The sequence below is a fragment of the Falco peregrinus genome, chromosome 3 (assembly GCF_023634155.1).
Source record: "Falco peregrinus isolate bFalPer1 chromosome 3, bFalPer1.pri, whole genome shotgun sequence".
In the NCBI taxonomy this organism is placed as follows: domain Eukaryota; kingdom Metazoa; phylum Chordata; class Aves; order Falconiformes; family Falconidae; genus Falco; species Falco peregrinus.
The window spans coordinates 92999391-93026334 of record NC_073723.1 but is presented as its reverse complement, the minus strand read 5'-3'; the positions used below and the strand labels follow the sequence as shown (position 1 = coordinate 93026334).

The 26944-nt window shown below is 45.2% G+C and overlaps 1 protein-coding gene and 1 long non-coding RNA gene across 12 annotated transcripts in view; one reads left to right on the top strand and one right to left on the bottom strand.

The window, feature by feature from the left end:
- The window catches only part of DUSP22 (dual specificity phosphatase 22), an 89787-nt gene that overhangs the window by 27674 nt on the left and 35169 nt on the right, over positions 1-26944 (top strand). For 4 of the 11 annotated variants that reach the window (XM_027789055.2, XM_055800222.1, XM_055800217.1 and 1 more), the window contains 2 exons: positions 7959-8099; positions 23980-24013. Coding sequence is in view for 9 of the 11 variants with exons in the window: in XM_055800222.1 (XP_055656197.1) it covers positions 7959-8099; positions 23980-24013 (175 nt within the window). In the remaining 2 variants the exon portion in view is untranslated. Of the gene's footprint in view, positions 1-7958; positions 8100-17690; positions 18016-18658; positions 18719-21546; positions 21589-23979; positions 24014-26944 lie in introns of those variants that run through there. The other 7 variants (XM_055800223.1, XM_055800218.1, XM_055800224.1 and 4 more) reach the window with 5 other exon arrangements.
- Positions 9019-17450, bottom strand: LOC129784163 (uncharacterized). Its single transcript, XR_008746598.1, has 2 exons — positions 10207-17450; positions 9019-9902 (listed from the first exon to the last, which is right to left on the bottom strand). It is a non-coding gene; the product is annotated as an uncharacterized LOC129784163 (long non-coding RNA).

Genomic DNA, 26944 nt, shown 5'->3' with positions numbered 1-26944 from the left:
ATTTACCTGCTCCCTAATGAAACTTATTCTAACAGAGGTGGCAGAGTAAAAGCTGTAGAAGTAGCAGACTTATGGACAGAATATAATCAAGGTTATTTGTGTTGCAAGGAGAAACAGACAGGAAAAAAGGTTAAAAAAAAGAGAAAGGGAGTGATACAAGGAGGTGCAAAATAGACCAGGAGCTGGAACAGAAAGGGATCATGATGGCAAGAGAAGATGTTAAATGAGGAAAGTAGATAAAAAATTCTACTTGTGAGGTGAGAAGAAAGAGAAAGCTAAAGAAAAGGTATGAGCAACTGAAAGCAAGCTGAACTGAAGAGGAAAAATCACAGCATATTTAATTAGTTATCACTTGAAAGAAATTGATGGCTTCTCGTATCAGTTAGCACATACTCTGTAACATCCTTCAAGTCCTCAACGGGAAAGGAGACCCATTCTGTTAGACACTAGATAGCAGCAAGGACTCATCTTAACACTTCTGCTCTGCTGGGCTTCTTTGAGTGAAATCAACCTCTTTTCACAAGTATCTTCTTTCTGATCATAAATTCTAGCTCTAAGTTTACATTTTCCTTTTCCTTTTACGAAGATTATTTTTTTCATCTGAGAAAGATGGTTAAGAGTTTACTTTGTTCTGGATTATTTGTTCACTCTCCAACTACTGTTTTATGAACCCACCTTCTTATATTAGAAATTTCTTCTGCTGATCATGACTGGGATGAGCAATCTTTCTACACAGAAACATAGTGAAGCTACCTTTCATTTTTTCTTCCTAAAATGGTATCAAGAAGCTGCTGTAAGTATGGGTTCAGTCTGCTTCAGTCCTGTACATTTAATCTCCGTTGCTTGTGGTAGAAGATCAATTTTTCCCTCCTTATTCAGACCAAAAGTCTTTTGGAAATCACCAGAAGATTTGTTTGAATGTGGCCTGTATTTCAGACACAGAGGTAACATTTTAGTGCTAACTTCAGGACAGAAGACTAAAGGGATAGATCTGAATGATGAAATGGAACTTGGAAGTACTTGGAACACTGCAAGAAAACCCAAAATCAAGTATTTTAAGTTCTAATTGGAATGCACCCAGAACTAGCAAAATGTTTCAGTCAGGAGTAAAGGGTGAGAAAGGCTTTGGGAAGTTCCAGCAAAAGCTGAGATTTGATTAAGGCTAATCTTCAAGTTCCCCCACCCACATATGTCACCTGATATTCAAAAATACGCACAGAAAACAGAAACTGTATGGAAGATTTTAGTTTCAGCTGCATTTCCTAGCCTTACTTAAGGACCACAATGAAATGACAGAAGTTAATCTCATTGGTTCTCTTAGAAAGCAGGAATTTTCTCTTCTAGAAGGCTGCAGCGTAAGGAAAGATGCATTTTTTAAAGGCTGCCCTTTAAAAGGCAAAGCAGTAAAACCTGTTGGTATTTTTCTTTAATTTCTGCTTAAATCCCTATATTCATTCAAAAGAGCAGATGTCCAGTTAGGCTTTGGAAACGTGTAATAAAATATATTCCTGGCTGCAAAGATATTACGATCAGCATAAGCAGATGAAGAAAGGTAAGAGCGAGGAAAGAGCGTTACCCCATTTTCCTCAGGTGTGGTTTTTAGCATAGCCTTTAGATACGTTTACCCTTTAGACTTCAATAGGTAGATGGATACCAAAGGCAGCTTTAAATAAAGAATTTTGCTTTCACAATGTAAAGTAGATGTTTCAAAGTCTTCTTTTATTCCAGTTGAACTGCTGTTGTCTCTGAACTAATTCATGTGAAGCTCTGCCCTCTAGACCCACTGAAATGCAGGAAATAACCCCAGGTTTTATGAACCTCGAATCCAGTATCTTTGCTGCCACCCTTCCTGTCACCCAGTAATAAAGATGGGACAGGAGATCTGGGAAGAGAGCTAAGATCATGGAATGAATGTTCTGTTTTTGCTTACAGAAATGATATTTAATTAACTAAGGAGATGAACTATTTTAACAAAAGGAAAAATAATAATGGTAAGCAAAAAAATTGTGATACTGTAGAATATCTTAAGTAAGTCATGAAAAACTGCAGAGAAAAAATCACACAAAATCATGTATAGAAGTAGATATAATACCAAATATAAGACTTAGGTCTCTGGATCCCTATCTTAGATCCTTGGTGACTGAAAGGAAGGGATACGTGTAAGAGATCTGATGTATAAAGGAACTGCAGCATTTAGATACAGCTTAATATGCAGGTTTACAGAGCTGGATAAGTAAAAGATGGCACGTAACAGTGAGACTGAGCTGAAGATGTGCCTGTTGTCTTGATGAGTGAGAATGTGGAGAAGAATTTTGGGAGAACAGCTTAAGGTTCTGTGTTGTCTTTAAAGCTGATGGCTAGACATCTTGAGAAAATACTGAAACAGGGTATTCCTTAGGATGGCAGAGGAAAGGCCCAAGGAAAACATTGTGAAAGGCTAAGGCTAGCAGGGGAGAGCTTGTATATTGTATAGCTGCGTTTTTGTGTGAGATCCCTTAGCAGTAAATGGTATAAGAGAAAAAGAAGCAGAATCATTGAGTCCGAGACTAACTGAGGTTGGAAGGGATCTCTGGAGGTCACTTCGTCCAAGCTCCTGCTCAAAACAGGGTGCATGTTACAGTCAGATCAGGTTGCTTAGGCTTTGCCCAGTTGGGTTTTGGTTACACGCAGTCTCTCTGGGCACCTGTTGGAGCGCTTAACCACCCTCCCTGTGACCAGGCGTGAAACTCTAGAGGACTGTGTTGGATGCTGGAGAATGGTACAATCATTTAATTTTAAAAGGATGATTTCAGCACTAGGATAAAGTGCCAGGAGTTGTCAGTGAATGACGTTTCAGGACTGGCAGGTCAAAAGCAATTTCATATAAGTCCTTGAAGTATGGTACAGAAAGAGTTGAGACTTCTCTAAAAAACTTCTATGAGCTCTAGGGATAAGAACTTAAGTTTATTTACATTGGTAGATAGTTAATTCTTAAGTGATTTTGCAGATGTTATCTCTTTCAGTGGTTGACCTGCCCATATTTCTAACCCAGGTTTATGTCCCCATCTGTCTGAAATGTTCATGGTCAGATACCTTTCCTAATGTTTAAAACATTCTGGGGAATGAGAGCCAGAATTAAAAAGAAGGATTTAATTTAGCCAGAATGCCTTCAACAGTGGGGTCTTCTGTTTGGAGATTCTTTTTGGCTTTCAAAATTGTACAAGATGAAATGCCTCATAGTGCGCAACCATCACCCAAAACCAAAGTCAATAAAAACACTGTCAATTTTGGTGGAAGCAGAGTTAGGCTGACACTTTGTGGTTTTGAAAATTCTACCCATAGATGACAATTGAAACTACTCAGAATATTAACTGTGATGGAAAAAATGCATAAGTAATAATATTTGAGACTAGGAGTTACATCTCACAATCTACTAATGCCGTGTACTTGTGTAGGTGCCGGACCAAGTCAGTTTTCTCATCTCTGTGCCACACACAGAGTGACACCCTGCCCAAGGCAAGGCAGAACTACTTTATTATCAAAGGGTGTCTCAGGGGGCCACAAAATAATGAAACGATAACTTGAATGTCACAAGCACACAACAAGCATGCAAAGCATGCAGCAGGCTTCCAGCTGAACAGCAACCTGGATGTTTATTCAGCTGGTAATTAAAATTTCGTAGTAGAAGTAGTACACTCCAGGTCCTAGGAAGACACTTGCACCTTATGTAAGTTCCAGATTACTACAGCGGGAGTGCACTGTAGTTCCTCACAAATTATGCATCTAGGCTTCCCTGCCAAGGTGGAATAGTGAACACAAGTGAAACAATAGTGAACACAAGTGAAATAGGAACAGTTGTGTTTTGAGGTCAAACTCCAGTCAAGCTGATGTTAGGATGCAGCTAAGGTGGGTACCTGATCTCAGGAACTGGATAGTTTCCTTCTGTTTCTTCATCGAGAAGTAACTTGAGGGGCTGTCTCTCATTTCCAAGATGTGTAGTGCTTCTGACTTCGCTGCTGCCCACATAACTGTCACTGTTTCTCCTGCATTTTTGTTTAAATCACAAGTTTCTCTCTGGTCAGCCACAAACCAAGATCGTGATAGTCACTGAAGGCTCACTAAAGCGAGATCTGCATCTAAAGTCAAGAAGAGCCGAAGGCCAGTTTAAATGTGACTTTGTTCTGAAGTCACCATGGAAGAATTCCACCTTCTGTAGGAACAGATGACATTGTCACTTGCACTGGTGACCAGAGAAGGTGGTTTCCCCTGGTTTTATCTCTGCCCAGCTTGTAGTTGTGACCAGCTAAGGGAGGCAATAGTCGATTCAGTTCTGTGTGAAAAAATTTCAGTCTTTTGCAGCAAGGACTTCCGCAGCTTGACTCACTGTATACAGGAGCACTTCCTTTGTTTCGCATTATATTCCAGTCTCTCTGAAAGCAGCGAGTTTGCACAGAAAATATTAAGGGACATAATGTGATCTTCTGGAGAAAAATTTCAAGAAGGAAAGGAGCCATCACGAACTTTAGAGATCAGGCTGGATTTATGCCATCATGTTATACTTGAAAATAAGCACATTTTGATGGGAAATACTAAAGATGACAAATGTGAAACCCCGTTACTGGAAGCACTTTACAGAGTAAATCTGCCTTTGACATGTTAAGTCTGGCTGAATTCATAATGCTGAACAATGCCTTTGGTGAACTCCGTGAGCAGCCGATACTGCTGTAGATAGAAGATCCTTACTTTGAGTCAAAGCTGAAGAACAAAGGAACAGTTGTACCTGGTCAGGCTGGTCAGATGGAATGTCCTTTTAGCCCTTTTCCAGTGGTGGCTGACGGCAGATGCCTAGTGGTGAATTAAAAGGTCAGGTAAGGATATAGTGACTTTTCCACAATCTTATCCTGTCCTTCAGTAATGTGTAGCTCATGGACTTCCATTGCCAGGGGCTTTCCTATTCAGTGATCCTTTATGGATTTTCCAGTTGCTTACTGAGCCCATACAGCACCCTTGTACGCACACTCTTTTGCAGCAAGGATTTTCCCAGTTTAGCTCAAAGTATAAAGGACCACTGCCTTTGTTCCAGCCTGCTCTGTGCATGTCCTACCTGATGCCCCTTAGTTCTTGTATCTGTGTGATACAATGTGACAGCCATTACCTATTCACTTTCCTGGCACCTACTTGAATAGATGTCTAAACACATCCTTCATCAGCCACCTTTGTTTCATGATGGAGTCTTCTGAGTCTGTATCTTATACGGCAGCATGTTCAACACCCCTGTAGGTAATATATGTACCTGTGAATTATTCCCAAGCTCCAAAGCTTCCACATGAACAGGTAGTTTGGAAGGAAGGTTTGAAAGGAAGGCTTACTGACTTGAGATGTGTTTTCCCCATAGAAAATGTTGATTACTTTTAAATAATAGTTTATTTTGATGGAAAATGATGAATTTGGTGGTAAAAGCATTGAAGTTTTAACAATACCCATCTTCATCTCTTTTCATCCCATTTCTTCCCATAAACTGGTTTAGAAAGTAGATATTTTGGTTTGCTTGAAAGCCCAACTTTACTTTTACACTGGAAACCAGTTTAGCTGGAAGAATTCAGCCACTCCTCTGGAAGAAAGGTCAAGAATCAAACTCCTCTGCATGGTGACTTTTGCTTTCAGTGGCTGATTCTAGGAGGGTGGAAATGAAGGTAAAAGGCAGACTCATAAAAAGGGAAGGAAGCAGTCAGCTGTAACTAATGTTTGACCCATCTACCCTTTATGTTTTATTCTCCTTCAGTTTGGTCTCTAGAGAATGAAAGTAAGGCTTGGAGCTGTGATTTGGGAGAAAGAAGGGGACTGGGAGGAACGGTGAGATGAGTGAGGGACAAAGATTAAGGGAAAGGATAAATGGGGAGTTGGATAAATATGTACTGCAGAAACAGGGTAATCTTGCTTCCACATATGCCAAAAACTTGTGCTTTGGCTGTTGGATTGACTAATGATTCATCACTGCAACAAAATAAAGAATTTTCTTCCTCATTCTGGCTTTGCCACATGAGCAGAGGAAATCAACTTCTTGATTTTAACACTTGGCATCACAGTTTTCAGTAGACAATCAAGTATGCATTGAAAGTGCCAGACTAATGGCACAGAGACCAAAATCCTGTGTAACCACAGAAAGGCTCACAGAGGCAGCAGCAATGTAGACTTCCCAAACATCGACATACAGTAGTCTTATTCTGAGGGAATCACTTCTTCCTTCTTTCCATCCATCCATCCATCCATCCATCCATCCATCCATCCATCCATCCATCCATCCATCCATCCACCCATCCATCCATCCACCCATCCATCCATCCATCCACCCATCCACCCATCCATCCATCCATCCATCCATCCATCCATCCATCCATCCATCCATCCATCCATCCATCCATCCATCCATCCATCCATCCATCCACCCATCCATCCACAGGACTAGAAATGGTTAAGTGACCTTTTCTGTGTCAGCAACTTGTCAGAAAACTTGCAGACTTAGAAGGGCTACAGCTCTATTCATTTCAGTGAATGTTGTGTTTGATGGACTGGAGCTGGCTGACTGTCACCTTTTGGTTTTTAGAAGAACATCACCTATGTGAGGAGTTTCTGAAGACAGAGACATACAGTAGTTTGATTTGACTCAGCAAAATCAACCCCTTTTATGAAAGGTCTATTTCAGATTTCTTTTGTGGGTAGAGAGGCAATGAATGTGCATCATCGACAGGATGTCATAGGTCCTGTTCCTTCAGAGTTGGTGCTTTGCCTTGTTCTGTTTTCTGACGAACTACAGAAAACATTATTTCCTGTCACTTACATTTTAAAATAATCCCCACTGTCAGAGTGAATAAACCAAAAGAGGTCTGCGTGTTTCAGGCAGCACCCTGCTGCTATATAGATTGCCCACCAAAACGTCAAATGGAAATACTTTTTTTCTGTTTGATCACTCCTGTGGGTGTCAGTTACATATAAGCGGAGGAGGCTTTAACAAGGAGAGGGCAGAAGAGCCAGTGGAACAGCTGCTACCTCTTTGTCTTCTGTGTGAACTTTTTTCCCTTGGGCTTCTTGGGACTGGTATTTCAAGCAGCATAAGCTATTGCCACCTGGACTAGCACCAGCTCTGCTGCTCAGCTGTGAGTCGCAGCAACACACATAGCAGAAATATGTCTTGGGAAAGTCACAGCAGCAACTACCTACCTCAGGGAACATGTATCCCAGTACCTAACTTCCACTAGCCCTCCGCCTTCCTACATCCTTTCTACTGAAGACTCTTCTTTCAGAAAAGACAACATATAAAGTGGCATGTGGAAACATTAATTTGCTCATACCTAATGTTGCTTCTGTTTTCTGTATTGGAGGTGCCGACATATTTGATTAATATAGATGCTAGCCTTTTGCGAATACATCTGTCATAATCCTGCTGACCCCAAGATGTGGAATGAAGGTGAATCTGGTGAAGATGTTTAGATTCATGCATTGGGTTTGTGAAAGTCTTCAGGTTTGGAAAATATGCAGTTGTTTTTTAGCTCTGGCTTTTCAGGCATGTTTTCTGAGCACTGAAACTCTGGAAACACTTCCAGGAAAAGGGATCTTGTGGTCCAGCTGCACCAGCTCATTTCTGAAAGCAGTTTTGTTCTATTAGCTTTTGTCTTTGTTATTTTTTTCCTACTGTGACATTTTATGCTCAGCCCTGCAGACAACTTGGTGCCATTAAACTGCAGCCACTCTATTCTGCGGTGCTTCCAATTTGCATGGAAAATTATTCATGTTAATAACTCTCCATTGTTCATGTCTTATCTTCCTAAGTCATGTCAGAGAGCTACACAATACAAGCCCTGCAGTCGAAAGGCTTCTGTACACTTTAAGGCATGAAATGATTTGCCTTCAGTGAAGTCAAATGAATTCAAGGCTTTTAGAGACTTACGTAAAATCAGCCAGAATTCTTAATTTCTTCTCAGGTCACCTTGTCCACCTTTGCATCTGCTAGCACTCTGCACTTCTGCCTGTGCTACTGCTGAGCCTTGCCATGTTTCAGAGGGAGACCACTCGTCGTTCTGCAGGGCAATAGAAGGCATTCAGCTTCCAGTGTACTTTCTCAGGTGAGGCTGAGTTAAGATATTGATTACAGATATCACAATTCAGCGAACAAATTTTTTTTGGCCTACACTTGCATTTGCTACAAAGAGGTTTCCCTCTTCCTACAAACTGACAGGATAATTGCTGGTCATGTGAAGATACTGAGGATTTTAGGTTCATTGCCATTTTTCCTCATTTGTGTATGTTAGATAATGCTCTGGAAAAAAAAAAAGTATTTTTTTAGCAGTTAGGTTCATGAACATGTTTTCCTAATCTTCAAAGATGGCTGACATGCTTGTATTACAAGAAAAAAGCTAATATTTGTTGGGTATAATCGAAGCTACAGAAGTAACACTAATATAAGGTGCAATGTCTTGTGCGTAACTGCATAAAACTCTAACATGTTTTTCGAGTATAAGGGAGTGCTTTAAAAAACATCAAAGCATCTTTTCAGTTGCTGTTCAAAACCACTCTTGTTTCTCAGTTTTTAAGCACTATCACTCAGCACTGGTTTTGCTTCCTAATGTTGATTTGCTTTCAGCTGAGCTTTTGTTTCACAAACTTTGTGAAACACACCTGCTTAAACACTTTGGCAATATGGAGCAAATCTGAAAATGGCTCAGTATCTATTATTTCATAACTGAAACCCAGTCAGGTTTCTTTTGTATTTTAGTATGATATTGTAAGCCACACAGGAAACCTACCTTCATTTCTATAGTGACTTATTCTAGAATATTTGGTCAGATATTATCAACTATATAATATATTAAAATTACTCAGTGTTGGCACCACTCCTGAATACAAGCCCATCTACCTGCATTATAGCGCTAGTCAGATATTAAAAGAGTATACAATGAGTTTCATTTTCTGCCAGACAACAAATAAAGTAACCATCAAAGCAGGTGAAATGAAAATCAAATGAAAAAAAAAGACACTGTGAAATTTCCCGAGATGTCTTCTTTCTTTATTTACAAAAAGATTAGGTCAAGTGAATCTTTTTTGACAAATAGTGTTCGTTTCCTACTGAAATCATTGACAAAGCTTCACTGACTTCACTGGCAGCATAAGCTGTTCATGTTAGGCAGTAAAAATACAAACCCTGACTGTGCCTTTGTGGACTTCAGTGTAAATTTGCATTAACCCTACCCAAGCCTAGCTAGAGCTTGACCGTTGCATTCCCTCCAGGTGGGTTTGATGCTTTCTGAACAAAGTACAATTGTTCACAATGAAGAGACAGAAGTATTTTTGCTTACAGAACCAGATTCAAAGACATGAGTTAATCAAACAAAACTTAGTAAGTCTACTGATAAGCAGAACATCCAGCCTGTGTCATCAGCATTGCCAGACAGATTTCAGTGGAAACGTACTGCTTTTTCACAAGTAATGCTCTGTCAGATTACACACTTTGCTTAGGTTAAGGGAAAGCTTAGACATAAGGAAGACTAAAAACTTTCTGGTCTCACAGACAAATACATCTCCTTGCTCCTCACCCTTCCCCCCATTCCAATTTCCCCCAGCATTTGTATAATAGTATTTTCCAGAAATCTTTTCACAGGATACCCCAAAAGGCTCATGAAAACCCCTCAGTGTGAAGGAAAGTCCTTTTGTGGATTAGAGGTGGTTAGAGGATGAAAACCAAAGGTGGGAGCTACTGATCATTTTTCACAATTAAAGGAAGTTGCAAGAAGAAGGCAGGGGAAGGAGCCCATGCGAGGTCCTGCATTGTCCAACACATTCACAAATGGGCTGGAAGAGATGGTGGATAGCCAAGACGGTGGATGGCTGATGATACAAAGTTGTTTCCAACAGTCAGAAGCAAAAGCTGCCTGAGAAAGTAGCACAGGGATCTCAAGTTATCAACTAACTGGGTAGTAAAATGGCAGAGAAAATACAATGCTGATAAATACAAAAAAATGCCTATGGGGAAAATACAGCCTTAATAAATGCAAACAATTCTGAATGAGCAGTTGTCACTCAAGAAAGAGATCTTGGAGTCACTGTAAATGTTAACATAAAAACACCAGCTTAACATTCAGACCAGGGACTGGGTGTGCCTTTGGCTCACAAACCTTACCTGCTTGTTGCCAGAAATCGGAAGATAAAAAAGGGAAAGGAACCCTCTGTACTCACCCTGTTTCTTGTTGGTGTCCACTGCTTGCCATTGTTGAGAGGAGATGTGGAGCTATACGGATCTTTGCTATGACCTAGAACAGCTGCTTTTACATGCGTATGTAAAATGAACTGTTTGAGAGAGTAGATTTAACCTGGAGTCACAAAGGAAAGTGAAACTATAAAGTATATAACCTGAGAACCCGTGTCTCAAGTTGTGCATGTAATCAAGTCCCAGACAAAGGACCAAAGGACCAGAACAAACAAACAAAAGCCTCAGAAGAGACCACAAGGAGACCATGAATTAACCCTTTACAGATTAGAAGCTTGCTGGGTGTTGCTGGTGCTTAAGCACAGGGGTTGACCGAGATTCCAAAATACCACAATAAAACATCACAGAAACACTTGAAGAGCTCCGAGACGGAAGTAAGCAATACATCCTGCAACTGCAAGGTGTCCAGCAGGTGCAGAAGGAGACAGACATCAGCTTAGTGAACAAAGTATATACAAGGAAGACAGTTTCAGTAGTTCGTCGCTTGGAAAGAGACACTGGTTGAAAACATCAATGAGCTGTCAACCTGGAAGCAAATGGGACCCATCCCAGACCAGTAATTCTTATCTTCTGTGACGTAAATTTACTGATGACTGTGCCTGTTGTGCTGGACAAGGCGTATGGGATATTTTAATGTCTGAAAATGTCTTCAGTTTAATAACTGTCTTTTATTTAATAACCCTCAATTCACACCATGTGCAGCAGAGTACAGGTTTACATATCAACATCAGATGTTCATCTGTACTTAACTGGGCCACATCACTGGAATGGTCTGTCAGCAGCCGATGCTTTGCTCAGCAGACACAAATCTCAATGGGAGGTGATGTTAGAAGAACACGGATTTGCAGAAGTATATGGAAGGGGAGAGAGATATAAAGGCAAACAGTAGACTTTGAAGTCCTGTCATTGCTGCTGCTTCCTGAGCTTGACATGATTCACATCCCCAAAGGTACTAAACAGTTGCTGAGAGTAGCTGCAATCATACTGATCCAGGCTGTCTCAGGTGGCCGTGTACTTAGAGAGATAACAGATTTTTTATTTTAACTTGCAGAAGGCAGGCAGGCAAGGGTATGCTGCTTAACCCGAGAACATCTTAGTGATTTACACCTATACACCCAAGGAGACATGCTTCTTGGCTCTAAGTGTGCTCGTGCTCTGCTTCCCACTCATCTGCTCTCAGCAGCCCCACAGCCCACTCACAGACAGCCCACTGAAGTGTCCTGGCCATGCAGAATCCCAGGTGCACTGGAGACATACCGCCAGGCTTTCTAGGTAACCAGGTAGCTTGGAAGCACTTTGGAGGGACTCTGTTGCCACAGTCAGGTAACTGCAGCAGGCAAAATAACCAAAGCAAATGAAAACTCTGCAAGAAAAATCAAGTAACTAACTCTGGATGAGAATATTGTTGTATCAAAAGCGAGCCACCATACAAGCAACAGTGCAAGGGCCTCAAGAGTAGCTGAATGTTCTCAGATCATGTAGTGAATATGCTGGAAATGTAAGTATTTGGATTGTGGTTTTCATAAGCGGTATTTAAGGGCTAGTGTCTTAGATATTGGTCAAGAAAATAAAATATGGAATAGAGAACTGTAGCTTTAACTCTTTTCAATTTTCCAAATACAGGAAATCTTAAGACATATCCCATTAAGCAGAAACTATTGGGAAAATGTCGTCAAAATAAAGATCTCTGCTCAACATCTTGGCTAGAGGCAGGCTGTGATTATTGAATACCACAGTCTACACTGAGTATCATGTGATGGTGGTGGGATGGGGAGTTATCTCCTGGCACTGACCACAGCTCCTTCTGCAGCTGATTCAAAGATTCCTGCTGACTTTGGCGGGTCACACCCTAATGGCTCTCAACTGATGGATGAACGTCTCAATGATGTTCACCAGGTGTCAGTGGGAACTTCAAAACTGACATCTTTCTGCTCTGAAGAGTTTTCATGGACTGTATATGAGAAGTCCAATGGATATTATGGTCTATTGGCTTCCCGCAGAGAGGCGGTGTGAAGGCTGTGTTCCCCTAGGATTACATAGGTATAAACTGGAAGCAGAGGTTAGGTTGTTGTAACATTATTTTTCCATTTGAGGACACACGTGTGCCCAGAGAAATGAATACATACCTAGCTTATCAAGGGAACGCATGTGGATATTTTCACTCACACTCAGCAATGGACTATTCTTAGTAACTAAAATATACATGTGCCTTGCAGCATGCTTTTTGATAGCCTTGTTTCTATTCTTTAGCGATCCGATATTTTACCATATTTCTAAAGAACCCTGGATTAAAAGAAAACATCTTACTCTTTTTATAACATGGCAGTATGTCACAGTGAAAACCAAACAGAGCTGCTGCTAGGACCAATTTCATTCTTATATATGCATTAGAGGTAAAGATGTCAAGTTGTCCTGGTAAATATGTGCAAGTCAAAGCAGTATAAATTAAAGGTTAGAACTGACTGCTATAAATGTTAAAGAAATTACATATTTGTAACCACTTAATCAGAATTGTCAAGGCCTATTATTTTTCATATATATCTGTTTCTATATGTTTAAATCAAACACCCCACAGCAATCCCAGTATCTGTACTTCATTTGCAAGCCATTGTGAGTTTTAAGGTGGATTCATTTTTTTTTTTAAAGCCTAAAATACATATAAACACAAGTAGCTGCTGGCAGGTTTAGAGACACAGAAGTGCAGTAATTTGGTACGTGGTTGCCATGGCAGCTAACCTACATCTAAATTATCCTATATGCCTTTCTCAGCCATTCTCTAGCATTGTTCCTCCCGTCTGAACTGTTGGTTGCTTTTTTTTTGAGACCTGCCTTCTGCAAAGCCCCTATTTGGCCTCATCTGCTGGCTCAGCCCTTTCATCCTGGCATACTCCATATTCTGTTGATAATATCCGTTAATGGAAGGGGAAGCGAGAGGAGTACGAGGCAGAAGGAGATGATGGTCTTGCAGCTACTCTGCCTGTTGAGAGCAGCTTCTCGAAAGCTGATTTTTGCTGCAGTAAACCACAGCGGTGACTCCCTTCAGTTTCAAGACATAAAGCTTGCTGCAACATCACTGATTTTGATGAAGTTACTGCAGATTCAGTGTGACATAACGAAAGCCAAATTTGGCCTTAAGACAATCAGTTTATCAAATGATGAATGAATGCTGTTCTGTGGATACACGGCAGTAAATCGGGGTGCTATCTCTTTTATCCAGAAAACAAGCTTTGAAGTGCTTTAGCAATGTTCAATACCAAGTAGAAATATTAAAAGAAAGGTCAATGAGTCCTCCAAGCTCTTTCAATTCCATTGACCTGCCTCTCAGCACAGTTAGAAAACAAGCCCAGTGCTAGTTATGAATTTTAAGGCTTCGTTATTTATTTCTGGTGAAAGAGTTGCTTTTTGTCAAATTGCTCTATTTTAGAGGAAAACCATTCCGCTGGCTATTTCTGAGCAATCATCCTTTTTATCTCCCTTCTTGCCACCTCTGAGAACTAAGTTGTGACGCCTCTTCAAGGGAACCCAGCCCAGGTCTTATCAGTTCCTGACAGAACATGGATAGCCGACATGCCTTCTGCCTATGGCTGAATGTGAGCTCAGGGTTTACAGAAAGTAAGATCAGAAGATAAGAAGTAGAGTGTACTTATTTACTTACTTTTAACACAGTAAGGTCAATGTACTGTCAAAGCAGAAGTTTTGTCTAATTTTTAAGAAGATTCAGTTTCAGTATCAGTTTGGTTGGTTGTTAGTTTTCAGGCAATTGCCTAGATGCTCGCTGCTGCGCAAGACTTGGCATTGCCAGATACATTTATGTGCAAAGTCAAGAAGTGGGGATTACTCAATTTGTCATCCTCACATCGTAAAGAAGTAAAAAAATCCCCGGATTTGTAGGATTACAGGCCATGCTAAAGTGATCTCTTTTCAGGGATACTGAATACTATGAGATTCAGCAAGAGCTTTTTGCTCTTATTTTCTGTGTCAATTTATTCAGCCCAGTCATCTCAGGATAGCTTGCTTTTTGAAATGGACTTTCAAAATATTAAAACCAGTGCAGATACTAAGCACAAGGAATAAGATCTTGAGAAGTGACAATAAATAAACACTTTATGATGATTTAGGCTTGCTGAAGACCTGCCTCCGTAAATGCATTATGTGGTAGTTTATTAAACAACAGCTGAAAAACTAAAACAATCTGGTTTTGGAATAACTGGCAAGAGAGCCAGGTCTGGCAACAGTATCAGAATTCCCCTTCCAGACCTGTGGAGAGGAAAAGGATATATACTATACATCATGGTAAATGTTTTAGAGAGAAGTGGATTTCCTCCCCCTGCTTTTTAATCTTGGCATGTCACACCCTCCCACTCTAATTTTTGCTTTCACTGTAAAAAGCTGCATGCATGCAATAAAATTCTAATAAGGGAAAGCACTGCAGGCTGAAGTAGGCATCCTGAAGGGAGTCAAGAAACTTGAAAACGAAACAGAGAATCACTTTCCATTCAGAAGAATGGGAATGTATGATGCTTCCCATTCAGAAAAATGTCAGATACAAAGATATATTTGTGTTCCACCTGTATTGCCTAATATAACATAACAATTTCACACAATTTGCCCATGCACAGTACTTTTCAGGGCTCTTTGCAAAGGTAAGAAATATTGTTATTACCTTTTTACAGATGGAGAAACTGAGTTATGGGGAAGTGAATTGATAAGCCCAGGCTTCCAGCATATTGACTGCAAGGCCTTCCAGTTACGATAGACCTCTTAGCACAACACAGATCCCTGCAGTTATCAGGGATATTATTTATTGTTTATCCTTTTGTCTCACAAAAAGAAACTACTTGCCAGAGTTGCTGACAGGAAATTCTTTCGCTTTGGGGGCACAATGTGTTTAGTAGTTATTATGGCAAGCTGTGATTCATACTGTTTGGACCTCAGTCATATTTTGCACGGCATGAGAATAAATTACATTCTGGAGAGCTTTGCCAATGAAATATTAAAGCCAGTATCTGTGATAAAGCTCACTGCAACGCTTTTCAGCAGTATTGAGGGGGCAGGGAGAAGTGCAGTACATTAAGTCAGATGGCTATCCTTCCTGGCCTTAGAGAGGCCACTCTGATGTTTTTGAGGCTGATAATGACATGCTACAGCCTCCTAACTCGGTGGAACCTCAGGGAAGGAGAGGTTCAGGAATGGTTCAAAAGCATAATCAGTGTCTCCCTGTTCTGCTGTGAGGTGAGCTGAGGCAGGGCCAGGCATAGTGCTAGGTCCAAGAGGCTGGGGGTGGTGGGGTCATGAGGTGAGGCCAAGGTCCTAATCCCAAACGATCCAGGTTGAAGCATGTGGTGGCTTCCTCCTGCCCTGCTGTCACAGTTCCATGTGGGAGACCCAGGTATACGGAAAGCAGCAGGGGCCAGCTCACACTGAGCCTCCCCTAACCTGGGTTGAGGTGTAGCTCGACAGTGCTCCCAGGGCCACCCAGTTCAGGTAGAGCAGAGGTGGCCTAGCCTCAGCAGTCCATGCTGCTTGCTTTCCTCTTACGACCCCAGGATAACATTACTCAGCAAACCTCTTGCTAGCACCCTGTCACTCGACACACCACTGTCATGGAAGCTGGCATCAAACTGCCTGCCAGCTGCAGACTGCTCAGGAGCTTGTCCTGCCTCAGCTGCCCTGGGCTGCACTCCTCCAGCAGCGCTGCTCCCGGGCGTGTTCCCTTCCCCTGAAATTTAAGCATCTGTGGTGATGACATGGCTGTTTCAAGGCAGCAAGAGTTTTCCAGCTTTCTAGGTAGTTAAACCTATGGCTTAACTTCTCTTGGCTTTCAAGCATGTCATTGGCTTCTATGGGAACAGCACCATTTTTGAAGAGGTAGCAATCTGATGACAAGCCACTGCTGAAGCAGCTGGTCCTGCTCCCTGGCTCTGTGCACTGGTCTAACCTCACGGGGACGAGGCTGTCACCCCCCAGCTTTCTATGGGGTTTGTTCTCTGAACAAGGTTGGTTGGGTCAGAGAGTCGTTGGGGGTTGCCTGAGGAAGGGGGCACAGAGGTACTGCTGAGGGTAGGTTGGATGTGCAACCACCTTTTTGGCAACAGCTGACATTTGATTGCAGTTGAAGGTTGTGAAATCATTCCCTTAGAGTTTGCTTGTACTGGCAACTGCTGTGTCTATGCAGGAGTCCCCCGTCACTCATCTGTCCATCATTTCAGAGCTAATCCATCAAGTATTACATGTCTGGCTTTGCTGCCTGTCAGCTTTACCCTGTTCTCCGTCTTTCCCCCTTCCACTGCCTATGTTGCGCTGCAGATGCCCCTGACTTTCCCAGTCCTACCGAAGCATGCCCAACAAATGACATCTGGACATTACCTTTTATATGCATTCCACACTGATGCATCTATGAATGCATAGGGAACATGATGGCAGCTCCACAGCAGTGTCCTTCATGGTTTTGCATTTGAACCACTGAGGATTTCACTTTTTTTGGGTGGTTACTGTGCTTGTTAATGTTAATGGTTAGCAAAGAGATCTTCCATAGCAATATCCTGTCCCTGCATATTCAACCTGCGTGTTTCCCTTAGGCCTGTGCTGTATTCCCTATCACATTAGTGTTTCGGAGTAAATTTCCTTCACTGAGCACCAACTCCCCCATCGCCACACCTCCTCAAAACAAACCCCTGTGGCCACCGGGTTATGGCTGTACCCTGCCTTTAGCTGCATTTCTCTGTGCGCCAGGGAGCAAAGCACGGGCTGGGGAGGACGGAGCAGGGCGCCGCAGCTGCGCCTGGCCTGCCAGGCCTGCCGGGAGCATCTCCCCCTGCCCGAGGAGGGGCGGACCAGATGGCCTCCGGAGGCCCCTTCCCACCTCCGCAGCGCCATTCTGCCACGCTTGCTTCAGGCTACTTGCTTTCTCCTTTCGTTTGTCCCCGTTAAGGGCACGAGTGTCCTTGGTGGGTTGGGGCTCAGCGGGCCGGGGCACAGGTGGCTGGGACAGGTGGCTCGGCGCCGCCCCGCGCAGCCCGGGCCTCTCGCTGCGCCACGGGTCCCGCCTGGCCCCGGCCCCGGCCCCGGCCCGCTGTGAGGCGCGGGCTGGCGGGCGGGGGGCTGCAGCGGCGGCCCCGGCGCCTCCCGCCAGGCCCCTGCGGCCGCAACACGCTGGGTGCGGGAGCGCAGAGGCAGGCAGCACCGCCCGCAGCCCGCCGGCCGGCCGCGCCGTACCGCCCCCCCGCGCCGAACGCTGCGGCCGCCGGCGCTTACTCATCCCCTCAGGAATGGGGCGAGGCCGGGCCGCGCCGGCCGCTCGCCGGGTGCCGGCGGCCGCGGCAGGTGGGGGCAGGTCGGCGGCGCGGGGGGCGCTGGGACGCGTAGTTCCGGCGGGCGGGCGGCGGCGGGGCGGCGCGGCGGCGCGGACTACAGGCCCCAGGGCGGCCCGCGGCCGGCGCGGCGGGGCCGTGACCGCACGTGGGGGCGGCGGCGGGCGGCAGTTCCTGGTGGCGCGGCCCCGCGACTCGCCGCTCCCGGGGGCGGCCGAGCGGAAACCCGCCCCCAGCCGCCCGGCAGCCAGGAGAAAGCCCCGGCCAGGGCGGGGGGAGATGCGCCTCACCCTTCCCACCGGCGGCGAGCCGCGGCCGTCCTTAATTAACAATTAGCTGGTCCCCAGTCACCCCCGGCAAGCACTGTCCCATGCACGCCGACCCGCCGCCGGCAGCTCGCTAGCCCACGGCGCCTCGCGCGGCGCCGGCGTGCGGGTCGCTTAAGCCATGGGGAATGGCATGAACAAGGTAACGCCGCGCGTCGTTGTTCCCGTGCGGGAGTGCATGTGCGCGGGCGAGGCGCAGCGGTCCCCGCGGGTGGCGGTCCCTCCCCGCCGGCTGCCGCGGCGCCCCGTCCTTTGTCTCGGCCCCGGGCTGCGGGGCAGGTCTGCGGGCGCCCGCCCGAGGAACAAAGGCCGGGCAGGAGGGGCTTCTCCTGCGACCTCGGGGGTCCCCCGCCTCGGGGCGCGGGGGGAGGGAAGGGCGCCGTGGCTGCGCCGCTCCCTCGGGGCGCGCCTCCTTCCCGGCCGCAGCACGGTGGTTGCGGGGGGGGGGGGGGGGGGGTTAGGTTTCGGTGATGCTCGCCCGGGCTTCCCCTCCCCGGGCGAAGCGAGCCCCCAACGGCCGCTAACGGCCGCCGTGCCCCCCGGCGCCGTGCCTCAGCCAGCCGCAGCGCCGGGCCGGCCCCGCCGCCCTCCTCGCCTGCGCCCCCCGCTGCGGGCGGCCCGGGGCAGCGCCGGGCTGGCAGCCGGGGGGGCCCGGCGGGTCGAGCCGTTGAACTGCCCCACCGCTCGCTTCCCCCTCCCAAGAGCAGGGCGGGGGCTGCCCGCGCCCCCTCGGGGGCTGCGAGCTCCGAAGGCACAGGCGGTTGGTGCCGTGGGACGGGACGGCGCTCGGGGAGAGGGCAATGTTTTGCGGAGGGTGTTGGCTGTCTTGGCGGTGGGGGCTCATTGTAAGTGCCGGTTCCCCTGGCACGGCGTGGTGGTTATCGAGGGACAGCTGTGATTTTTCTCAGTATCTCCACCTCTGTTTTAAACCCAGGTTTGAAAGTGTGGTGGTAACTAGCCTTTTAAATATAGCTTACTACGAGGAACAGGAGTTGAGTCATCTCTTCTGACATCCTGCTTTGAGGACCTGGGTAGTAGCCTTGCTGTGAGCGTGGCCTCCACCAAAGCGGAGGGGAAGAGCTGGAAATAGCTCCTCGCAGGTTGCCCGTGCCGGCCTTCCTCGCCCCTGGAAGTCGGACTGGTTGAGGCCCAGAGCGTTAGTGTGCCGGCTGGGAGGCGAAGCCTTTTCATCCTGTGGGCAGAGACATTGAAATAGAAACTTCAGGCAGTGGAAAGGCCTGGCCCGCCTGTTGGTCTGACCGAGTTAGCGGGTAGGAGGGAGAACCTCCTGCCGTCCTTCTCTCCATTTTTGGTTTCAAAGTCTGGGAATAATGTGATATGTAGCTATTCCTTGGAGGTACCTTCTAGGAGTGGCCAGTTAGGAAGAAACACAGCTGGAGAGACTTCTTTTAGACTTCTCCAATGTTTGTAGTATTTTTCTGGGAATGTTTGTAATTATCAAAACATTTAGAGGGACAGGATATGGGATGCTAAGGTTGCAGTCTGGGAGGCGAGCAGAAAGAAAAGTTCTCAATCCTTTGAAGCTTAGCATTGCTTGTCTGCATTATATCTTGCTGTGGTACCGTGTGGACAAGAATTGGCAGTCTGTGACTCTTGGCAGTTTGGTCGTTTTAATTCTGCCAAGCGGTGCCCCAACACATACCAGCCAGAGCTTTCAGGACAAGCATAGCACTATGATTTTTCTCTTCCCTCCTTATGGCTGTATCCAAGAGGATGAAACGTACACTTCAGGAGGAGCTGGCTCCTTTAAGGGAGGCTACAACCACATTGGGTACTGGCCATCAGGGTTTATTTTTGTAGGGGTCCTGTGTGTAGGTCTGGTACTTGCCACCTTCAGAATGTGCCCCTGGATCATCTGTTCCTTTTGATCTTGTGAGTCAGCGAACGCCGGAGTGGCGAGGGGAGGCATGGGTTCATCAGCACCAATGTTGAGGGGGTATTTGCTTGATTTTGTGTAGTCTATTGATACAAATTGCCTTAGTTTCCAACTGAAGTGTGCTTTTTGTGGTGGAGCTATATGCAGATGGTAGGAGAAAATAAGCAGTTTATCCGATGGTGGATTATTTCATTTAGGGAATCTCTTTGTACTGACGCCAGGGGAAGAGGATTAGTGGTGACCTGTAATGGGTATGGTAAGGAAAAGCTCCAGAGACTGCTACAGCTGCTGTGGCTGCTCTTGGATGCTGAGCCTTTCACAGTGGCATCGTCCCCTCCTATTTTTCTGTCACATGATATTGATGTATTTTGTAGCAAATAGCAATCGCACCTGATGTTACGTGACCATTAGTGCTGGTCAGGGGCTGGAGTCCTGGCATTCTTTTTAGGTAGGGTTTTTCTTTTGCTGGTTTTCCCTGTAAAATTAGCTGTTCTTAGGTGGTTTTTTCCTTAAGCCTGCCCAAGCCTCCTGACTTATCTCAAATTAAACTGAAAGCAGTTGTTCAGAAATACCCTTCTTATTCTGCTCAGAAAAGAATTGGCTAGTGAGTGTGCATCAACACTACTGGTAATTTTCAGTGCTTTACACTTTTTTTTTTTTTTTTTTTTTTTTACATCTTTTAGTACAGATTGAGTAATGGGATCTGACTTAAGATGCTGTCTGGGTGGCCTAATTTGTCTTCAGCCTTAATGTCTAACTTTGACTTGTACTCAAGGTTCAAGTTGAAGTCTGTAGTTGAAAATTACAAAGATGTTTTCGAGGAGCTGAAGTCCAGTGGCCGAGCTGGTGATGAGAGATTGTAGTACTTGTATCCTATTCACAGATAATCAAATCTGCTTAGTGAAGAGTTTTTCCTGGGTTTTAGTTCACTTTCATCCTGTTACAGTTAACTGCTCATTATTCACGCAGACCCTTCCGAAAAAGGGTTGAGTGTTATCTCTACAAAAAGGGCAGATAAGTCCTGTTTGTTGCAGGAGTTGATTCTTAAGAAATGTAAATCAATGTGAAAAGTTTGAGCTGATGCAAACAGTTCTACTGAAGCCAGCAAAGCTGTGTCAGTTCATGTCAGCGTTCCTTGACCTGTGCCACTCTCCTGCACCACTGGAAAAGATGAGCTTGTCTGCTCCTTCTACAGCACCTGTCCGACTCAGCAGAAAGCCCGATGAACTTCTCTGGGGCACCAATCAGTGTTAGCACAACTAGAAACGGCATTGGGCAAGGAGTTACCTTTATCGTAAGCATGTGCACATGTAGGAAAGAGCAGCAAAGTAGCTCTCAAATCCATTTTCCAGAGAGGTGTATTCTCAGAGAGGTCTGATGAGAAGCATTAGCATCTGGAGCTACTGTTGTCCATTGCAGGGCTCCACCATTGCGCAAGGTGGAGAATGTGAACCGCTCTCATGCGAGGTATGAACCAAGACAGGTGTTGATGCCCTTATCTCTTGGTTGTGCATTCTTCTATATCTGTGTTTTAGTCTGTGGTCATTTTCTCAATGTTTCGGATGATATAAAGAGGCTACTGTTTTTATTCATAAAGCAGTGGTTGAAAAGTTCACAAAAACAAGCACCTTATTTTTCTTCTCTTCTGACTCCCACCCCTTCTCTCTCACACGCCCCTTGCAGCCATCGGTCTTCATTTTGTGCGGCCCAGAGTTGCAGTTACTGAAGGCAGTGTGAGATGACACAGCTGAAAGTTCCCAGCCATAGTGTAGTGCCGAAGTATTAGTCAGCATGGCACGAAGATTCACTTCTTTCCAGGTAGCTTTCACCCATAGTAATGTTTCTTGCTTCTAGAATGACTAGGACAACAGGGGTAACATCTGTCCTTGGTTGCAGTGTCCTAATTTCCTACCTAGCAAACAGTGTTGCTTCATGATGCACAAATGCAAACTTCTGGATTTTTCCGCCTTTGCTGACAGCCATCTAAGAAGCTTCATTTTTGCAACCCCCCATGTTTCTTGGTATCTTTAATTTATAATGTCTAACCTTAATGACTGTGACTGGAATTTAATATTTTTATCCTCTCTTGGGAGCACGTATTTAATGCAGAAATAATGTCCTGGAGTCTAAAATGCTATAGTCTGCAGCAGTGGTAGTGTGGTTTGAGATTTGTGTGGCAGATAGGAAATACCAGACAGCTATTTAAAAATACCAGGAAGGCTTTTTTCATTTTTTAATTTTTTTTAAGCTTAAGTTGGGGTGATCTGGTTGGTGAAATTAGTTAATAACTTGATTCTCTTTAGCTTCCGAGCATGCTTTTTGTTTGCAGAATTTGGCCCTTGGCAATGGCTGTTGGTTACTCCACTTTCTGGAGCAGCAGCTACAAGCTTCTGATTCCTAGCCTGGGATGGTGGCCTTTGAGCTGCACTTCTAGGAGAGTCATCAAGTGTGCTTAAAATAAAGAATCAGTCCATGAAACCATGAATCTTGCACATGCGGAAAGGGAGTGCAAGATTCCGTTGTCAGGGTTCTTTTCTTGACTTGATACCCTGGCATTGGAAACTATCCTGCTGATTTTTGCTGTCTTCATAGGAATGTCGAATTTGTATGTATGAAGAGGGAAGGAAAGGAGAGCAAGCTGTCTGAGCTGATCTGTGCAAAACTTAGAGGTGCCCGTTGGTACCAGACTAAAGAACCATCTTCTTGTCTAGCTGGTGTTGTCAAGCAGCCCATGGTTGGTAAGCAGTTGAGGGTACAGCAAGGCTCCCAGAGAAGTGATCTTTCAATATCGGTGGCAGAATTGAGCCCTGTGGTTGGAGCTGGTATGACTCGGCAGGGAGAGAGAAATCACCCAGCTAAGTTGAGAGGGAGGAATGTTTGCACAAACCAAAGCTGCAGGCAGTGTGAGAAGTGCTGCAGCCTTTCTGTTTTCTGCGCGGGTAGGTAAATGACAGTGAATGTGATGCTTTTATCGGATGAAAGCCCTGGAGTGAAGGCAGGTCAGAAGCTATTTTTCAGGCCCTTCTGTCGGCCTGCTAACCTTTCGGTGGTAAGCTGGGTCGCCTTTCAGCAGGAAGGCTGCAGTGAAATGTGCTGGGGCGATAATCCCCGATGAAAAGTCCTTCATGACTTTCGGAACTTCGCAGGTGCCGGGCTGAGCAAAATGGGTGGAGCTTTCCCTTTAAATAGCTGTGCCCCAGAGACTGTTGCTGCTGTTGTGGTGACACTTGGGTGTTGCTAAGGCTTTAGGAAGTCAGCGCTGACATATCTGTGTTGGTGGTATGCTCTGCATGCACTGAAGAAAAAATGGATTGTAGGGTTTCACCACCACCGTTCTGGTCTCTTCAAAGGATGTGGGTGTGGGTCAGAGACTTCAGGTGGCAGAGAACAAAATTCTTGGCCAGAAAACGTGTGTTCAGTGTGCCTGGGTTTTTTTCCTGTCCTTACTGCTGTTCCCAAGTTGGGAGGGTTATGAGAGGGTGGGAGGGGTAGCACTGTGGTGTCACCTGCCCCTGTGTCCATGCATGCATGTGTCCTCAGGCTGACCTTGAAACTCCCCAGTTAAAGAAAGTCCTGTAACTGAGACCTGTGCAGGCTTCTGGAAGTGTTGGGGTGGGTGGGTAGATCTGGGAGAGAAACATGCAACTCGTGAACTTTCATCAGTTCTCTTTCTACGTGAATACACGACCTGTTACATGCAGCGATTTCCTCTGTGGAGGAGCCCCACTGTGCTGCAGCCCTGACTTGCATGGTTTTGCACTTCAAAAGACCTGAAGGATGTAATTTTGTAATGCTTTGTCCAGCTTGCTTAGCAACTTTAGGCAAATCACCTTTCCTGTATGAAGTTTCATCATTAGTTAAAGGAGGGTAACTCTTATCCTGCTGTGGGGGGGGCAGGGGGAGGCATGTGTTGTGAGGCCCACTTTGTGTTTGTAAACCACTTTTGCTGGCCTTGGAGAGCCTCCGTTATGTGAGTCTGCATGATTCACAGCCCCCGGCTGTCAGTGGATGCTCTCAAAGCACGGTGTGCCTAGAGCTGTGTAGTTGGGAAGGTTGCAAAGAGGCACACAAAGTGTTGTCAGCGCTTTTTAGATTGCATTTGACATTAGTCTGCTAAAGTAGTATGTTCCATCCTGTATGCAAATTGAACTTTGTCAAATTGTCTTACCACAAGATATCTATATATGATACTATATTTCTTTCTCACAGATTCTGCCTGGCTTGTTCATTGGCAACTTTAAAGGTAAGATTAGTTTTATCATTATCTCTAGGATTACTTAGCAGGGGTCTTACGGTGGTGTTTCACAGGCCTACGGAATTCTCTGACATCTCTGCAGTTTCTTTAACCCCATCTTGCTTCATTTCTGGATTCACCTGGTAGCACTTGAAGAAGAACTTGTTTGTACTCTCGTCCATGTGCTGTGCTGCAAGTACTTTAAGAAAAGAAAAATGAATGCCATCTCCTCGGAGCATGCTTCAGCTGGAATTCCTAAACATTGGCCTGCCTTAAACGATTCCTGTGCTTGGCAGGCGAGCCCGCGTGCCAGACAGATTCTTTGTAAGGCTTATTTCAAGCCCTCCTTATAAGTAAAGGCTTAGTATGCCTCCTGCTTGTTGCTTACATTATTTTGGTTATTTATAACAACTGCTAAAGAGTTCTGTTATCACTGCTTGTGAGACTGATAGGTCTGCAGGTTGCTGTCTGACCACTGATACTCGCACTGTCCATGTCGCGGATGTAAGGTTCTCTGGACCATTTTTCCTTTTTGCATGAGGTTTACTACTTGTGTACAGAAAGAGAGAACCATATTTAGAAAACACAGGAAACTTGTATGTAGACATTCAAATAAATAACCTGTTCTCAAAAGCGTTCTGTTAGTAGCAGTTCCAGCTGACTGTCCCTACTTGGAAGTAAACCAGTTGTACCAGTACAGTCATTTTGATACGTCTAGAGCCTGTATTTCCTATGCTTGGGTACAACAGCAAAGCAGGACTCATAGGGGCTGCTGTGATATCCTGTCCTTTCTGGTCTGTTAAGGCTGGACGATGTCTGCATTGGGTTTAGATTGTGCTGCACCTCCTCTCTGCCTCACGTCCACCCTTCCTTTCCTGCCCCTCCCTCCCCCCCCAAAAAAAACCCCTGTGAATTCAGTGGATTTTGGCTGATTTACCTGCCTCTGGACCTGCTGACACATGTTGTTTGCCCGGTGCTTGCTGCCCCTTGGGAGGTGGAGCCAGTCGCCTTGAGAGGCAGCTTGGAGATAGGTGTGATGTTAAAAGCTGCCTTTTGCCACACTGGGATGCAAACATAGTACATCGGCTAGTGTGTAAGGGAGTTAATTGTGCCATGGTAAGGAAAATGAGATGCATTTGTACTGGTGGAAGTAGGTAATGAAAGGAGAATAAAGCAAGCAAGCACTGTATGGACCAGTGACAAAACTGACTTGGTCACAGCCATGTTGCTTCCTCTTTTTGATGCTTTTTCTTTTTTCCTGTCAAGTAATTTAGGAGACGAGTGGAATGGGAAGATGATTGAGAGTGGAGTCCTTTAGGTTTCAAGCTGCCTGGCAGGGTGGGCCCAGGGAACGTGGCTCTCAATCCGGCCCTCTCATTGTGGCCGTCCTGCTGGTAAGCCCGTGACAGCCCACTCAGGAGAGTGAAACTCAGCCAAAGCTATTTCTTGGTGCACTTCTGTTTTCAGCTGATAAACAGTTTGACCAGCTGAGGGGAGTTGGCCAAGGTTGTGGAGTGAGTCAGCATCCCTGCTGATGCCTGCCTGGGCCTGCGACCCTCTTGCTCTTGCTGCTCCGGCCACTCAGCTGTGCTCCTTGCAGATGGTCCTTAAATGGCTTGGCAGGACACTTACAGCATAGAGGCATGCACGTGAAGGTGGTGTGACTGGGCAGTGTTTCTGAAGGCTAGATGGAAAAAGCAAAGGCTGAAATGCTTCAGCTACCTCTGTGAAAGAGAATAAGGATGGGCTGGCTTTAATTTCAGTGTTTGTGTTAGGGAGTCTTTTTTTTTTAATTGATGAAAAACACAAAGTGTTTGTTTATTGTTGTGACCTTTGCTTAAGTTGCACTTAATCATTATGTTCTACTATCGTGAGTGTCTGTCATAATCTCAAATTAGCTAATGTACCTGGAGAGGAAGAGAGAATATCAGTGTTACAGTACTTCACTAAAACTAAAGGAAACTTAAATTCTCTTTCTGCATGCCCTGCCCCTCAAACTCCCTGCTGCCTTGCTGCTTAAGAGCAATTGCAACAAGCTCTCTGTGCAATGAAGTCATCCCATTTAGGAACAGGCTGTTGGTTAATCACCCGTGTGTTTTTCTGGAGGAGTTCGATTACCATGTTCTTGGGGCATGTTCTGATTTGTGGCCCTTTTTCAGAAAGCAACTAATGAATTTTGAGGCTTCTGTAAAGGGGATCGTTGACTGAGAAATACTTAGCAGTGTGTGCAGTTGGGATTGGTTAGAGTATCCTGACTTGGGCAGCTGAAATGTCTCGATACTTTTAAAATGGGTTTACGAAATTATTTCCTGTAATGCACTTTTGAGCAGTCTCCTGTTTCTTCAGCTTGAGACTGATAGCTTGGACTGAATACAGCTGCATCTTGTCAGTTAGGAGAGTAACCCTGAATCCCTGGCATTGTGTGTCTTGCCCGGAGACAGGGCTGAGGCTCTGTGGCACCCTCCGGGTCTCATGCAAGGAGTGGAGGAGGGAGCTTTTCCAGGTGAGCCAGGGGAGTCTCTGAATCGCTCTGATCTGCCCTCCGGAGGATAGCCTCCCTCTGTTCTCCAGTGACTTCAGGGAGCCTGGGCAGGATTTCCATAGCTAGGTCAAGGACCATTCTGCACACACTCCGGGTGCTCTGCTGCATGGCAGACCTGTGGGGACACTGGTGGGCTGGGAGGGGGCACAGCTGCTGGAGATGGGTGCCTTTGTGCTGAGTGAAAAAGCAGTATGTTAAAGATGTTAAACACTAATCCTGAAAGGAGGTGGTCTGGAGAAGGCATTCAGCGATTTTTCTGATAGGGAAATTATTATTCAATATTCAGCGATATTTCTATTTATGTATAGGGTTTCTTCCTGTCTTTTTTAGGCCTAATCAACTTAAAAGCAATCCAGGACAGAGAAAGTGCAAACTGTTCTGCGTTTGACTGGGAGATA